Source organism: Heterodontus francisci, chromosome 12, assembly GCF_036365525.1.
Source record: "Heterodontus francisci isolate sHetFra1 chromosome 12, sHetFra1.hap1, whole genome shotgun sequence".
NCBI lineage: Eukaryota > Metazoa > Chordata > Chondrichthyes > Heterodontiformes > Heterodontidae > Heterodontus > Heterodontus francisci.
The window spans coordinates 22,642,906-22,658,866 of NC_090382.1; the positions used below are offsets into that span (position 1 = coordinate 22,642,906).

At 43.5% G+C, this 15,961-nt stretch overlaps 1 protein-coding gene across 2 annotated transcripts in view; it reads left to right on the forward strand.

Annotated features, from left to right (window-relative positions):
- The first annotated feature begins 303 nt into the window (after window positions 1-303).
- Window positions 304-15,961, forward strand: part of rnf145a (ring finger protein 145a) — a 135,702-nt gene continuing 120,044 nt past the window's right edge. The window contains exon 1 of one of the 2 annotated variants that reach the window (XM_068043195.1): window positions 304-811. In XM_068043195.1, the coding sequence (XP_067899296.1) occupies window positions 607-811 (205 nt within the window). In that variant the 5' untranslated portion in view covers window positions 304-606. Of the gene's footprint in view, window positions 812-1,310; window positions 1,500-15,961 lie in introns of those variants that run through there. The other variant, XM_068043196.1, reaches the window with a different exon arrangement.

Below are 15,961 nucleotides of genomic sequence, written 5' to 3' on the forward strand. Positions count from 1 at the left end.
AAAGTACAAGAGTGAGTGGAACTCCCCCACTGACCAGAACCAGACTGGTAAAATCGTGCCTGCTGGCTCTCCCTTCATGTGAATCCCCGAGATACACCATCCGCCGGGCGCCGCCCCCTGCTGCCGCGGGGCGCGCCATGGACGCGCGCTCCCCTTGCCCTGCTGCCGTGGACGCGCGCTCCCCTTGCCCTGCTACCGCGGGGGCGCTCCCTGGCCGCGCGCTCGGCCGCCCCCTGCCACCGCCACTCCTTGCTCGCGGGGGGCGGGGCGGGGCGGGGCGCGCGCTCCGGCACCCGCACGCACCAGTGCGCTTGCGTACTGCGCCGGACTCTTAGGTGGGAATAATGGCGGCGGATTGAAGGCTTCATTTTTTGTGCGTTGTTTCTTTTCACCGCGTGAGGAGCCGAAAAGAAACAAAAGAAGGGAAGAGAATCTTCCTCTCAGTGGAGTGACAGAAAAAGCGGGTGTGGAGTATGGTGTTTGCGAGCAGCCGGTCTGTCCTACCTCGACCAACAGAACAATAATCTATAGTACATATATATATCTCAAACATCGGAGCCCGCCCGCTCTGTTTTTGTTTTGTCTGCCGCCCTCCCCCCTCACATCATGGCCGACCTGAATGTGATCATGAGCGGCGTGAGAGAGAAACTGGAAGCGGTGCTGAACGTGGCCCTACGGGTGCCCAGCATCATGGTGTTGGAAATGCTGTATCGTTGGGACGTGAGTTCCTTTTTCCAGCAGATCCAGGCCCGGAATAACAACAATCTGCTCTTTCAGTACAAGTATCTGGCTCTCAATCTCCACTATATCGGTGAGTGTACGGACACACCCCGAGAGCTGGGGAATTTATTTGACGTTGTGTACTTGTGTGTATGCGCTTTTAAAAAATCCTCTGCTACTTTTTACGCTGGTGAGCAGGCATGCAGAGTACCTTTTTGAACTCCATCTTTACTCCCCATATGCACTCTGATATCTCGGTGAACCTGCACTTCAAGCAATATAAGAGGCAACGTAGGCCTTTTCGTTTTAAGTCCGCACTCTTGCAAGAAGTACAAGCGATTACTTTCGTTGAAATGTTTTGCCCTCTATTCTCCCATGCTAGTAACCCTGACCTTGCACTTAAGGTGACAGAGCAGCGTAAGGTATCTTTTTCCGTCTCTCCACCAGGTACAAGTTCACTGTTGCCACAGATACTTATATGTTGTTTTAGTGGTGGGGGTGGGGAGGGGGTGTTGTGCTGTGCTTATGAAAATGTGAAGTGCAGTGTGCAATTCTGGATGTCAAGTCTTTGGGGAGGATGCAGAAAAGATTTACGAGAATGATTCCAAGTATCAGGGACTTCAGTTACAAGGATAGATTGGAGAAGGCTGTTCTTAGAGAAGATTGAGAGGACATTTGATAGCAGTGCTCAAAATCATGCGTCTTGATAGGAAGAAACTGTTCCCATTGGCGGAAAAGTTGAGAACCAGAGGGCGCCGATTTAAGATAAAAGGTTTAAGGTAAAAGAACCAACTGTGACATGAGAAACTTTTTTACGCAGTGTTTAGGTTTTGGAAGGCACTGCCTTAGTTTGTGTTGGAGGCAGATTCAATCGAGGCTTTCAAGGGGGAATTGAATTAAGCAGCTGAAGAGAGAAAATTTGCAGGGCTATGGGGAAAGGACCAAGGAGTGGGACTAGTTGAGTTTTTGCAGAGAGCAACATGGACATGCCAGGTTGAATGGCCTCCTGTGCTGTAACCATTGTATGATTTTATCACATAATTGTAGATTTTGACTTCTCTTAGGTGGAATGTGAGATGAGTTAAGATTTTGAAATGTTTCCTGAAAGGAACAAGTACTGGTGGTTATGTCACAGGTTGGAAATAGGGGCAATGTGAGGTCATGAATTAAAAGTAATATCATTCCTGGATGCCTCAGCAAGTTGAGCTGTGCAGGCCAGCAAGTGTCAGGTTCAGTTTTTGGACTATGCTTAGCTGAACTGAACATGAACTTGCCTTTTTATCACACATTTACCTATTATATTCCACATAAAGTAAGTATCCCAAGACAATTCACAGAAGCATAATCAGGCAAAAATCAACACTGAGCCAAAGGAGGAGTCAGTAAAAAGGGTGGTCAGAGATAAGTTTAAAGAGAGTTCTAAAGAAGGAGGAGGTGGATAAGTAGAGAAGTTTAGGGAGAGAATTCCAGAGTGTAGGGTCGAGAAAGTAGTTTGGGGCAAAGGGATTTTGGAGTGCACGTAAGCCACAGTTGAAAGATCGGATTTCCAATGGATTGTTGTAGAAAGTTGCTTGTGAGAGGGAATGTGAGATGATGTTGGGATTTGAAGCTGTTAAAGACGTAAACTGTAAATTGCAAATATTGAGGGATTGAGAGTTAAGGTAGGTCACTTAGTGCAATGTCGTAGCGATTGGGTTTCTTCAGACTTGGGTTTCACCTCACTCAACCTAGTTTGCGGGGGGTGGTGGGGTGGCGAGGGGGGGAAGCAGCCAGTGCTTTCCATTCTTGGTCACTATTCAGGACATCAAGTTAGGACCAGGCTATAATGACCTGCAAGGTTGGGTAGCGTGCTGGGATTTGCCATCAGAAAGGGTACTTGAGCAAGTTGCCAGAGGGTACCTGGCATCAGTGGAACTGTACTTTAACAAGTAGTCAAGGCTTTCAAGTGAGATGGGGAGAAAAATGGTGAAAGTGGGGGGGGGGGGGGGGGGGGAGGGCGGCGTCTTTTTTTTATCCTCCCTGTGTTGGCTGTTTCTTTTTTGCTATTTTTGCCTTTTTTCTCCGTATACTTTGTATACTTTGCAGTGTTATTTAGAGTATTGATGCCAATATATAGGAAAGAAGGTAAAATGTTGCGGTACTGCAAATCCGAAAAGTAGTAGAAAATGCTGGAAATACTGAGCAGGTCAGGCAGCATGTGTGGAGAGAGAGAGTTAATGTTTCAGGTTGATGACTTTTTGTCAGAACTGTTGTGATGAAAAATGACAAAGCCAAAGACCTGAAATGTTCACTCTGTTTCTCTTTCCACTCATGCTGCCAGGCACCCACAGCCATGTATTTCCAGATTATTCTGTTTATATTATAGGATGGATTGCTTTTAAACCATGACACTTTTTGTACAATACTTTTAATTCATCCCCAGTTCATCCCACCACAACAGCCAACAGTGACAGACCTATATCCACCAATATCTGAGTGGCGTGCAATTCCAAGCTTTCTCTTTGGGCAAAATCTGTTTGAAAGGGCAAAATTGTATTAGCTTGATATTTCTCTCAGACCAAGTGGATTTGTTATGAAAATGTGGCACACTCAACATTGCAATTTAGTTGAATCCCACTGATGGTACTGATTGGTTGGAGGCTGTATTGATTAGCTGTTTGCAATTCCTTTTCCATAGAATCATAACAAGTTTGTGGCACAGAAAGTAGCCACTTGGCCCATTGTGTCTGTGCTGGCCAAAAAGCGAGCCACCCAGTCTAATCCCATCTTCCAGCATTTGGTCCATAGCACTGCAGGTTACGGCACTTGAGTTGCATAGCCAGACACCTTTTAAATGAGTTGAGCATTTCTGGCTCCAGTATCCTTTCAGGCAGTGAGTTCCAGACCCCCACTACCCTGTGGGCGAAAACATTTTTCCTCATCTCCCCTCTAATCTTTCTACCTACCACTTTAAATCTATGGCCCCTAGTCACTGACCTCTCTGCTCAGGTAAATAGGCTCTTCACATCAACTCTGTCCAGGCCCCTCACAATTTTGTACATTTCAATCAGATCTCCCTCAACCTGCTCTGTTCCCAGGAGAAGGACACCAGTCTTTCCTCATAGCTGCATTTTTCTCGTCCTGGCAACATCCTCATAGATTTCCTCTGTACCCTGTCTCGGGCAATTACATCCTTTCTGTAATAAGGTAACTAGAACTGTACATAGTACTCGAGTTGTGGCCTAACCTATGAGTTGTACAGTTCCAGCATGACCTCCCTGTTCTTCTATTCTGTACCTCGGCTAATAAAGGATTCCATATTCCTTCTTAACCACTTTATTGACCTGTCCTGCTACCTTCAGGGATCTGTGGACATTCACTCCAAGGTCACTCACTTCCTGCACGCCTCTCAGTATTCTCCCATTAATCGTGTATTCCTTTGCCTTGTTTGACCTCCCCAAATGCTTCACCTCCCACTTCTCCAGGTTGAATTCCATTTGCCACTTTTCTGCCCATCTGACCAGTTCATCAATATCTTCCTGCAGCCTGCATCCTCCTCGCTATCTACCACATAGTCTGCAAACTTCTTGATCGTGCCCCTACATTTACGTCCAAAGTGTTAATATATACCACAAAAAGCAGGGGACCCAGTACTGAGTGCTGTGGAATGCCACTGGAAACAGCCCTCCAGTCGCAAAAACACCTGTCATCAATTATTCTTTGTTTCCTGCCACTGAGCTAATTTTGTATCCACCTTGCTACATTTCCCTGGATCCCATGGGCTTTTATTTTTAACCAGACTGCCATATGGGACCTTGTCAAAAGCCTTGCTAAAATTCATGTAGACCACATCAACTGCAATACCCTCATCAATCTTCCTTGTTACGTCTTCAAAAAATTCAATCAAGTTGATTGGGCAAGATCTTCCCTCAACAAATCCATGCTGACTATCTTCAATTGATCCATGGCTTTCTGAGTGACAGTTTATCCTGTCTCTCAGAATTGATTCCAATAATTTGCCCACTACTGAGGTTAGACTGACTGGCCTGTAGTTATTTGGTCTATCCCTCACTCCCTTTTTAAACAGAGGTATAACACTAGCAGTCCTCCAATTCTCTGGCACCACACCTGTATCCATTGAGAACTGGAAAATGATGGTCAGACCTTGCACTATTTCCTCTTTTGCTTTTTAACAGCCTGGGGTATGTTTCATCCTTCCCTGGTGATTTATCAACTTTCAGGGATCTTAATCCCATTAATACTCTCTCCCTATGTTTATCACATCCAATACTTCACACCCCTCTTGCTTAACTACAATATCTGCATCATCCCCCTCTTTAGTGAAGATAGATGCAAAGTATTCATTAAGAACAATACCAACATCTTCCATCCCGACACATCGGTTACTGTTTTGGTCTTTTATGGGAAACAAAGAATAATTGATACGCATTTTTGTGACTGGAGGGCTGTTTCCAGTGGCATTCTGCAGCGCTCCGTACTGGATCCCCTGCTTTTTGTAGTATATAATTAACGATTTGGACGTAAATGTAGGGGCATGATCAAGAAGTTTGCAGACTACACAAAGATTGGCCATGTGGTAGATAGTGAGGAGGATAGCTGTAGGCTGCAGGAAGATATTGATGAACTGGTCAGACGGGCAGACAAGTGGCAACTCTTTCTTGAGTTAACCTCTAACTTATAATGTATTGATAAAACATCTTTGGGTTCACCTTGATTTTGCTTGCCAATATTTTTTCATGCCTTTTTTGGCATATATAAATACAGTTTAACTATGTTGACGTTGTTATGCCTTGTAATAATTTACCACTACTTTGCAGAGCCTTGGCATTAAAATTTCTATGTAATTTGAGTTTTAAGTTAGTTATAAATGTTTAATGTGTTGGTGTGCAGAGAGGTTATGGTTAAATGTGGCTCCAGCTGGTTTCTGCATCTGTCGTCATGCTTCCCATTTATCAGCACTTCAAAGAATCTGGGACGCAGTCAGTTTGTAAATGTCACATGTCTCAAGTTCAGTGGTTGCAGGACCACTAAGCAGTTGGGCAAACCAACACAGTATTTAATTTCTTGAGGTTTGTTTGAAATTTGCAAAGATTATTCTATGTTTGCTCTGGTGATTTACAATCCATAAACATTTGAGGACATTCCTAACAGTTGGACAAAGTAGTTTGCTTTAAAGATTAAAGTTCTTCTATTAATGTTGTTGAAGTTTGCTATGATGTCATTGGAAAATCTAATGAGTTCAAATCTTGAAACTCTCTGCCAACTATTTGCATTATATTTCATCATTGTTAAATATTGCTTGGTAAACTGATAAAGGGATGGGATGCTTTATGGAACCTTCATATGAAGTGTATAAATATTGTTCGGGCATGCATATGTACAACATCACTTCAGTTGTTAACATGCTGCTCATTGCATTCTCAAGCAGGGTGTAGTTTGAAGTGCTAATGTGTGGAGCGTGTGTTGATGCATGCTGTAATGGTCTGTTACTGCTTTGTTTACAAGTGTAGTCTGTGCATAGAGTAGTGGGCTTGCATGCTCATGTTTGTACATTTCTCTTCCTTTTGTAATTTATTATTTGATTTAACTTCTCAATTCTGTTTCAACCTTGAAAGCAGATTTTTTGTTTGCATAAAGAAATGTAACTTTTTAAGTAAAGCGATTACTTCAAAGAGTATAGTGATTATTTTGGCAGAGTATACTGACGACTTGTTTTATTGTGGTTTCCACATCATGCCAGAAATCAGCATGGCAGTATTTCAAGTCAAAGGGTAAAGAAGGCATAGCAGAATGAATGACACGAAATTGATATAGAAAGAAAAGAGCTGTTTCTATTCTGATCTCTAATTCTGATTTGAATATTACGTGTCATTGTGCAGTAACTACCTGCATGATGACTCATTCTAAAAATCTGGAGATGAAACTTCATGCTCATCATAAATCTGCTTCCAACCTTGAAAGAAAAGATTGAAAAATTGCCAAACTAAGTCTGATCTGACAAGATTGCTTAAGGTGTTGTTATCATCATAGGGGGTATTGGACTTCAATCAGAATATGTAATTCTCTTAACGGGGACACGGTGGTGTTGGAAAAATCAGATGGCAGAGGTAGCTTAGATGAGGAGTACATAGAATGTTTTTGGGATAATTTCTTGGAACCAACCAGAGAGCAGGCTATACTCGACCTGTTATTGTGCAACGAGGTACGATTAGTTAATGACCTCAGAGTTAAGGCACCCCGAGGTAGCAGCGATCATAATATGATTGAATTTTACATTCAGTTTGAGGGAGAGAAGAGTGGGTCCAAGACCAGTATTTTAAACTTAAATAAGGGCAATTATAAGGGCACGAAAGAAGTAAAGTAAACTGGCAAATTAGGTTAAGGGATATGTCAATAGAGATGCAGTGGCAGACATTTAAGGGGATATTTCAGAGTGCACAGAATAGATACATTCCAATGAGAAAGAAAAATTCCAAGGGGGGGACCCGTCATCCGTGGTTAACTAAAACAGTTAAAGATAGTTTCAAACTTAAAGAAAAAGCATATATTTGCGCAAAGATGGGTGGCAGGTCAGAAGATTGGACAGAATATAAAAAAAGGCAAAGATTGACTGCAAGATTGATGAAGTAAAATTAGAGTACGTGAGAAAGTTAGCTAGAAATATAAAGACAGATAGTAAGAGTTTCTATAGATGTTTAAAAAAGAGCTCGATTCTTTGTATTCTGAAATATCCCTTAAATATCTGCCACTGCATCTCTATTGACATATCCCTTAACCTAATTTGCCAGTTTACTTTAGCTAGCTCTTCTTTCATGCCCTCATAATTGCTCTTATTTAAGTTTAAAATACTGGTCTTGGACCCACTCTTCTCTCCCTCAAACTGAATGTAAAATTCATTTGTATTATGATTGCTGCTACCTAGGGGTGCCATAACTCTGAGGTCATTAATTAATCCTATCTTGTTGCACAGTACCAGGTTTAGTTCAGCCTGCTCTCTGGTTGGCTCCAGAAAGTACTGTTCCAAGAAATTATCCCACCTTTGATGTGGCACCTTATCAAATGCCTTCTGGAAATCTAAGTACAATACATCCACCACTTCCCTTTCATAAAAGCTCATGGTGTAGGGAAGGTTCTGCTACACTGGAAAATAGCGAATGCAACTCCTTTATTCAAAAAAGGAGGGAGACAGAAAGCAGGAAACTACGGGCTACTTAGCTTAACTTCTGTCTTAGGGAAAATGTTAGATGCTATTATTAAAAAGGTTAGAGCAGGGTACTTAGAAAAATTCAAGGTAATCAGGCAGAGTCAACATGGTTTTGTTAAAGAGATATCACATTTAACCAATTTATTGGAGTTCTTTGAGGGAGTTACATGTGCTATGGATGCAGGGGAACCGGTGGATGTATTGTACTTTGGTTTCCAGAAAGCATTTGATAAGGTGCCACATCAAAGGTTATTGCGAAAAATAAAAGCTCATGATGTAGGGGATAACATATTGGCATGGACAGAAGATTGGCCAGCTAACAGGAAACCGAGACTAGGCATAAATGGGTCATTTTCTGGTTGGCAAGATGTAACGAATGGTGTGCCACAGGGATCTGTGCTGGGGCCTCAATTTTTTACAATTCCTATAAATGACTTGGATGAAGGGATCGAAGGTGTGGTTGCTAAATTTTTTGATAACACAAAGATAAGTAGGAAAGTAGGTTGTGAAGAGGACATAACGAGGCTAAAAAGGGATATAGATAGGTTAAGTGAGTGAGCAAAAATCTGGCAGATGGAGTATAATGTGGAAAAATGCAAAGTTGTCCATTTTGACAGGAGAAATAACAAAGAAGCATATTATCTAAATGGTGAGAGATTGCACCTGGGTTTTTCTGAATTGTACAAACAGTTTGAACTCCGTGTCTGTTTGCTCCTGGACTGAAAAGACCTCTTCTGGCTGGCTTGCTACATCCTCTGCTGTCTGCTCCCATCTCTTTCTCACAGAACTCCAAATTCACTGAAGACACATGAACCCCAAGGGAGAAAAGTCTCCTGCAGCAAACAAGGTTTAAGAAGAATACTGGGCCCAACGAAAAGCAAGATCTACCTACGGTCAAGGACTCTACAGTGAGTTGGAAGATCCGTAACAAAAACCCTCTTCAGAGATTGCCTCAACCTTTTCCACTTCATTTCTTTTGCTCTTTTCTGTCTCTATTTGCATGTGTGTATCGCGTATGCATGCTAGCGTGGGTGCGTCATCTATCCGTAGGTGTTAACCGAATTAGAGTTTAAGTTTTAATAAATTTCAATCTCTTTAAACTGAAGAAAACCTGTTTGTGCTGGTTTCTTTGCTTTATAGTTGGAAAGCGGTGAACAAGGATTCACCAAGGGGGAGCTGAAAACAGTGTGTTTAAAATTAAAACCCTTTTAGGGTAAGACCAGGTGAAGGCTGAGAGGGAACCCTAGACACCTTTCTCACCTGGTCGTAACAATTTAAATACTGTGGAGTTGAGCTGCTTGTTGTTGAACCTTCCACACAAGACATAATTTCTTGTTTAGGTTATGGTGAGGAAACAAAGACAAAATATGTTCTTACCTGGTCAGGGAATTCATGTGCATAGTAAATTTGATGGAAGAAAAACTTAATTTTCCATGACCACAATATTCCTTGTACTCATATTTTCTGATCACATGAGATAGATGCAGCATAAAGATCAGTTGATGTGTGTAATTACGGATTTGTTTGTGGAGCAGTATTTTTACACATGACCACTGGTGCGTTTGTGTGTCTCCAGCTGTCCATACATTTGTGACATGGAAAACTACAAATAATGTTATGGTATCCAAAGCTTACTGAATTCAGGGATCATAAACTATTTCTGTATTGTGAGTCCAGAACTTAATATTGACTAAATATTTCTCCTGCTAGCTTTTGTTACTGATCCACATGTAATAATTAACCCTTATCATTTGACCAATAAAAAGTGTTTACCTTGTAACACATTTACAATCAAGTGTCCCTTAGAGCTTATTGAATATTATCAGGCACCATATTGTTTGGAGGCAATGGAAAGTAGAAGTGTGGAAGACAGTGAGTCTTAGTGTTTAATGGAAAGTCATGAACTGGCATATAATGACGTTGATGTACTTGATGAAACCGGTATGCAGATTGCAAGCTGAGTGTAGAGATTCAAGTTTGGTGAGTGACGAGTTTGGTGAAGGGGGAGGAGGTGCTCCAGTATTTGGTCTTTACTTCGGTGCAGTAGAAGGAGCTGTTTGGTGAGTACTTGTAAGCTATTCTAGTTATAATCAAAGGTCTGTAAAATTAAGGAATGGCAGGGCAGCTCTGTCGAGTGGAATGTACAGCCTACGATATGTGGCAAGTCATGGATGCACCATGTGTCCGAGACTAACACGTCTGCAGAAGCTTGAGCTTTGAGTTTTGGAACTCGAGCAGCAGTTGGAGTCACTGTTGTGCATCGCAAGGTGGAGGACTACATGGAGAGCACATTTACGGAGGTGGTCACACCGCAGGTTAGGAGCATGTAGGCAGATAGGGAATGAGTGACCGTCAGGCAGTCTAAGAACCAGGCAGGTAGTGCAGGAGTCCCCGAATATGATCTCACTCGCTATTCGGTTTTCCATTTTGGATACTGGTGAGGGTTATGGTTCCTCAGAGGAGTGCAGTCAATGCCAAGTTTGTGGTGCCACAGGTGGCTCAGCTGCACAGGAGGGGAGGAAGAAGAGTGGAAGAGCAGTAGTGCTAGGGGATTCATTCGTGAGGGGAACAGACAGATGTTTTTGCAGCAGTAATCGTGATTCCAGGATGGTGTGTTGACTCCCTCGTGCCAGGGTCAAGGATGTCATGGACCAGCTACAGAACATTCTTCTGGGGGAGGGTGAACAGCCAGAGGTCGTGGTCCACATTGGTACCAAGGACATGGGTAGGAAGGAGGATGAGGTCCTGAAAGCAGATTTTAGGGAGCTAGGAGGGAGATTAAAAGCAGGACCTCAAAAGCAGTAACATCAGGATTACTCCCAGTGCCATGTGCAAGTGAGCAAAGGACTAGGAGAATTGAGCGATTGAAAACGTGGCTGGAGAACTGGTGTAGGAGGGAGGGCAACATATTTCTGAGACATTGGGACTTGTTCTGGGGCAAGCGTGATCTGTACAAGATGGACAGGTTGCATCTCACCAGGACTGGGACGAATATCCTCACAGAGTTTTGCTAGTACTGTTGGGGAGGGTTTCAACGCAATTGTCAGGGAGATGGGCACCTAAGAGGAAATTCAGATTGGAGGGAAGCAAAATTGGTAACTTGTCAGAGGTGTGGGAACCAGGAGCAAGTATTAGAGGAATACCAAGGAGCACAGAATGCTGGGGGAGATAGATAGCACGAGAGTAGGGCATAGTAAGTTATCAGGTGGGGTCAGAGGAAGGGAGAAATTAATCAAATCTGAATCGGGGTGAATGTGCATGTATGTGACTGTATGGAGTGTGGTTAATAAGACTGGTGAGATACAGGTGCAGATTGCCATGTGGAAAGAGACCTGGCTCAAAGAAGGGCAGAACTGGGTGGTAAATATTCCTCGATGCAAGGTTTTCAGATAAGGTAGGAAAAGGAAAAAAGGTGATGGAGTGGCAGTATTGACTCAGGAGAGCATTGCAGTGCTGGAGAAAAAGCATGTCCCAGAGGGGTCGAGGACAGAATCCATTTGGCTAGAGCTAAGGGGTTACATTACTCGGTGTTGTGGCTAGGCCACCAGCTAGTGGGATGGATGTGGAAGAACAAATTTGCAACAAAATTACAGGAAGATGCAAAAATTATAGGGTAGTTAGAATGGGGGACTTGAATTACTCAGACATAGACTGGGATAATAGTGTAAAGGGCAGTGAGGGGCAAGAGTTCCTAGAGTGAGTTCAGGAAAATTTTCTACAACACTATGTTACTAGTCCAATGCGAAAGGAGGCACTGCTAGATGGTTCTTGGCAGTGAGGTGGGCCAAGTGGATCAAGTATCAGTAGGAGAGTATTTAGGCGATAGTGATCATTGTAACATAAGGTTTAGGCTGACTATGGAAAAGGACAAAGAGCAATCCAGGGTAAGAATAATTAATTGGGGAAAGGCCAACTTAAATGGGGTAAGAATGGAGCTGGGGTGAATAAATTGGAGTGAAAAGCTGGCAGGAAAAGTGGTAGATGAATAATGGGCAACCTTCAAAGAAGAGAGAGCTCGGGCACAGTTAAGGTATGTTCGCTCGAAGGGGAAAAGTAAGGCAAGCAAATCCAGAGCTCCCTGGATGACAAAAGAGGTGGAGGTTAAGGAAAAGGGTGCTTATGACAGATGCCAGGTAGAAAATACTATTGAGAACCAGGCTGAATATAGAAGGTCCAGAGGGGACGTGAGAAAGCAGATAAGAGAAGCGAAGAGCGAACATGAAAAAAGACTGGCAGCAAGCATTAAAGGAAATCCCAAAATTTTCTATAGGCATATAAATAATAAAAGGGTGGTAAAAGGAGGAGTGGGGCTGATTATGGACCAGTAAGGGTATTTATGCATGGAGGCAGAGGACATAGCTCAGGTATTAAATGAATACTTTGCATCTGTCTTTACCAAGGAAGAAGATGCAACCCATGTAATGTTGAAAGAGGAGGTAAGTCAGACACTAGAGGGGTTTAAAATTGATAAAGAAGTATTAGATATGCTGTCTGTACTTAAACTGGATAAGGCACCAGGATCAGATGAGATGCATCCAAGGATACTGAGGTAAATGAGGGTGGAAATCGCAGAAGCACTGGCCATAATTCTTCAGTCTTTCGTAGACCCGGGGATGGTGCCAGAGGACTGGAGAATTACAAATGTTGCACCCTTGTTCAAAAAAGGGTGTAGAGATAAGCCCAGCAACTACAGGCCAGTCATTTTAACTCCGGTGGTGGGAACAAAAGTCCGAGTGTATCAGGCCTGTGTCCTCAGTACCTTGCTCTACGGCAGCGAGGCCTGGACAACGTATGCCAGCCAAGAGCGACGTCTCAATTCATTCCATCTTCGCTGCCTTCGGAGAATACTTGGCATCAGGTGGCAGGACTATATCTCCAACACAGAAGTCCTTGAAGCGGCCAACACCCCCAGCTTATACACACTACTGAGTCAGCGGCGCTTGAGATGGCTTGGCCATGTGAGCCGCATGGAAGATGGCAGGATCCCCAAAGACACATTGTACAGCGAGCTCGCCACTGGTATCAGACCCACCGGCCGTCCATGTCTCCGTTATAAAGACGTCTGCAAACGCGACATGAAATCGTGTGACATTGATCACAAGTCGTGGGAGTCAGTTGCCAGCATTCGCCAGAGCTGGCGGGCAGCCATAAAGACAGGGCTAAATTGTGGCGAGTCGAAGAGACTTAGTAGTTGGCAGGAAAAAAGACAGAGGCGAAAGGGGAGAGCCAACTGTGCAACAGCCCCAACAAACAAATTTCTCTGCAGCACCTGTGGAAGAGCCTGTCACTCCAGAATTGGCCTTTATAGCCACTCCAGGCGCTGCTTCACAAACCACTGACCACCTCCAGGCGCGTATCCATTGTCTCTCGAGATAAGGAGGCCCAAAAGAAGGTGGGAAAACTTCTGGGAAAAATAATTTGGGACAAAATCAGTAGTCATATGGACAAATGCGAGTTAATAAAGGAAATCCAGCATGGATTTCTTCAGGGAAAATCATGTTTGTCTAACTTGCTGGAGTTTTCTGAGGAGGAAACAGAGAGGGTTGATGTGTACGTGGGCTTTCAAAAGGCGTTTGATACAGTGCCACACAACAGACTTGTGAGCAAACTTGTAGCTCATGGAATATAGGGGATGGTAGCAACATGGATATGAAACTGGCTGAGTGACAGGAAGCAAAATAGTGGTAAATGGATGTTTTTCAGGCTGGAGGAAGATTTGTAGTGGAATTCCCCAGGGATCAGTATTGGGACCCTTTTCCTGATGCACATAAATGACCTGGACCTTGGTGTGCAGGGTGCAATTTCAAAGTTTGCAGGTAATAGGAAACTTGGAAGCATTGTGAACTGTGAGGTGGATAGTGTAGAACTTCAAAAGGACATAGACAAGCTGGTGGAATGGGCAGACAGGCAGCAGATGAAGTTCCATGCAGAGAAATGTGAAGTGATACATTTTGGTAGGAAGAACATGGAGAGACAATATAGAATAAAGGGTACAATTCTAAAGGGGGTGCAGGAGCAGAGGGACCTAGGTTTATACATGCATAAGTTATTGAAGGGGACCGGACAGGTTGAGAGTGCTGTTAATAAAGCATATAGTGTCATGGGCTTTATTAATAGGGGCCTAGAGTACGAGAGCAAGGAAGTTATGTTGAACTTGTATAAGACACTAGTTTGGTCTCAGCTGGAGTATTGCATCCAGTTCTGGGCACCGCACTTTAGGAAGGACGTGAGGGCATTGGAGAGAGTACAGAAAAGGTTCATGAGAATGGTTCCAGGGATGAGAAATTTCAGTTATGCAAATAGATTGGAGAAGTTAGAACTGTTTTCCTTGGAGAAGAGAAGGCTGAGAGGTGATTTGATGGAGGTATTCAAAATCATGAGGGGTCTGGACAGAGGAGATGGAGAGAAACTGTTCCCACTCGTGAAAGGATCAGGAATGAGAGGGGACAGATTTAAAGTATTTGGTAAGAGAAGCAAAAGTGACAGGAAAAACTTTTTCATGCAGCGAGTGGTTAAGGTCTGGAATGCTCTGCCTCAATGTGATGGAGGCAGGCTCAATTGAAGCATTCAAAAGGGAATTAGACATTATATGAAAAGGAACAATGTGCAGCGTTATGGGGGAATGGAACTGAGGGAATTGCTCTTTCAGAGAGCCAGTGTGGACATGATGGGCCGAATGGCGGCCTCCTTCTGCACTGTAATGATTCTGTGGTTGCCACTGTTGTGTTCTGAGGAGTTGGGTGCTGAAGGAAAAAAAACTGGATGCTATATCAGCTTCCTAAGAAAAAGATTATGCCTGCAGGGCAGGGAAAGTACAGAAGGATATAGAAGAGCTGAAGAAAGTCAGCATTGGTCTTGAAGCGGGACGGTGGATGAGTTCATGTGCCTGGGATGTTCCATACTTAGTTCTGTACGATGCGAGAAAGAGGGGAAGGTATGTGTAATATCAGTTTGCAAGTGTTTGTGTTAGACTATAGAGGAAGACGAGACTTGCTGTGGGATGTTAAAAGGAATTTATAAGGCTAGTCTCCAACACATACTTATGTATGGTGCTAAGAGCAGAACCTTGAAAGGGCAGAAGCAAGGTCTGAATGCTTTTGTAATGCAGTGTGCATTAACTGGATGGTTGAATCTCTAATTTGTGCCAAGTTATCTGTTTTTGGCTGGGGAAGCAATTAGTGTGCTATGATTGGCCTTGACACCCTAGGGTGAGGAAGGTAAAATCAACTGGAGTTGTGCTCCAGGATGCTATCAAGTGACTTATGCTGTAAAGTATACATACGTGTACTTTTTGTTTAGTGCAGGATTGGGCTCAGCTGATAGCACTGTGAGCGTATCAGCAGCCTATGTCTAGACTTAGGCATGTGGAATTACTACCTGAGTGAGGTGACTGAGGACTGCTGGTGCCATTTGAACTGTCTTTCAAGTGTCAGCATCCTCAGGAGAGGGGAGAAATACAAACAACTTGCTTTTATATTGTGACTTTAACATACGAAACAGCTTGGGACGTTTTACTAAGGGAATTACCAAACAAAATTTGACTTTGAGCCACATAAGGAGATATTTTACAACAGATGACCAAAAACTTATCGAAGAGCTAGGTTTTGAGGAGAGAGAGGCAGAGAGGTGTTTCGGGAGACAGGAAGGAACTCTGGGCATGGCTGCCAATGGTAGAGCGGTTAAAATAGTGGTTGTGCAAGAGGTTGGAATTGGATGTGTGTGGAGAACTGAGTGTCGTCATTGTACATGTAGAACCTGTTGTGCTTTTGGATAATGTCGTGGAGGGGCAGCATATAAATGAGAAATAGGGGGCCAGGGATAGATCCTTGGACTCCAGAGGTAATGGTGTGGGAGTGGGAAAAGAAGTCATTGCAGATGATTTTGGTTGTGACTGGACTGGTGAGAATGGAACTAAGTGAGGGCAGTCCCACCTCCCTGGCCATGAGAGGTTTTGAAAAGAGGGAAAAGATTGAGAAGAGAGAATGATTTGGTGACTTGCATACATAAGACAACCAGGACATGACATGGACATAATAA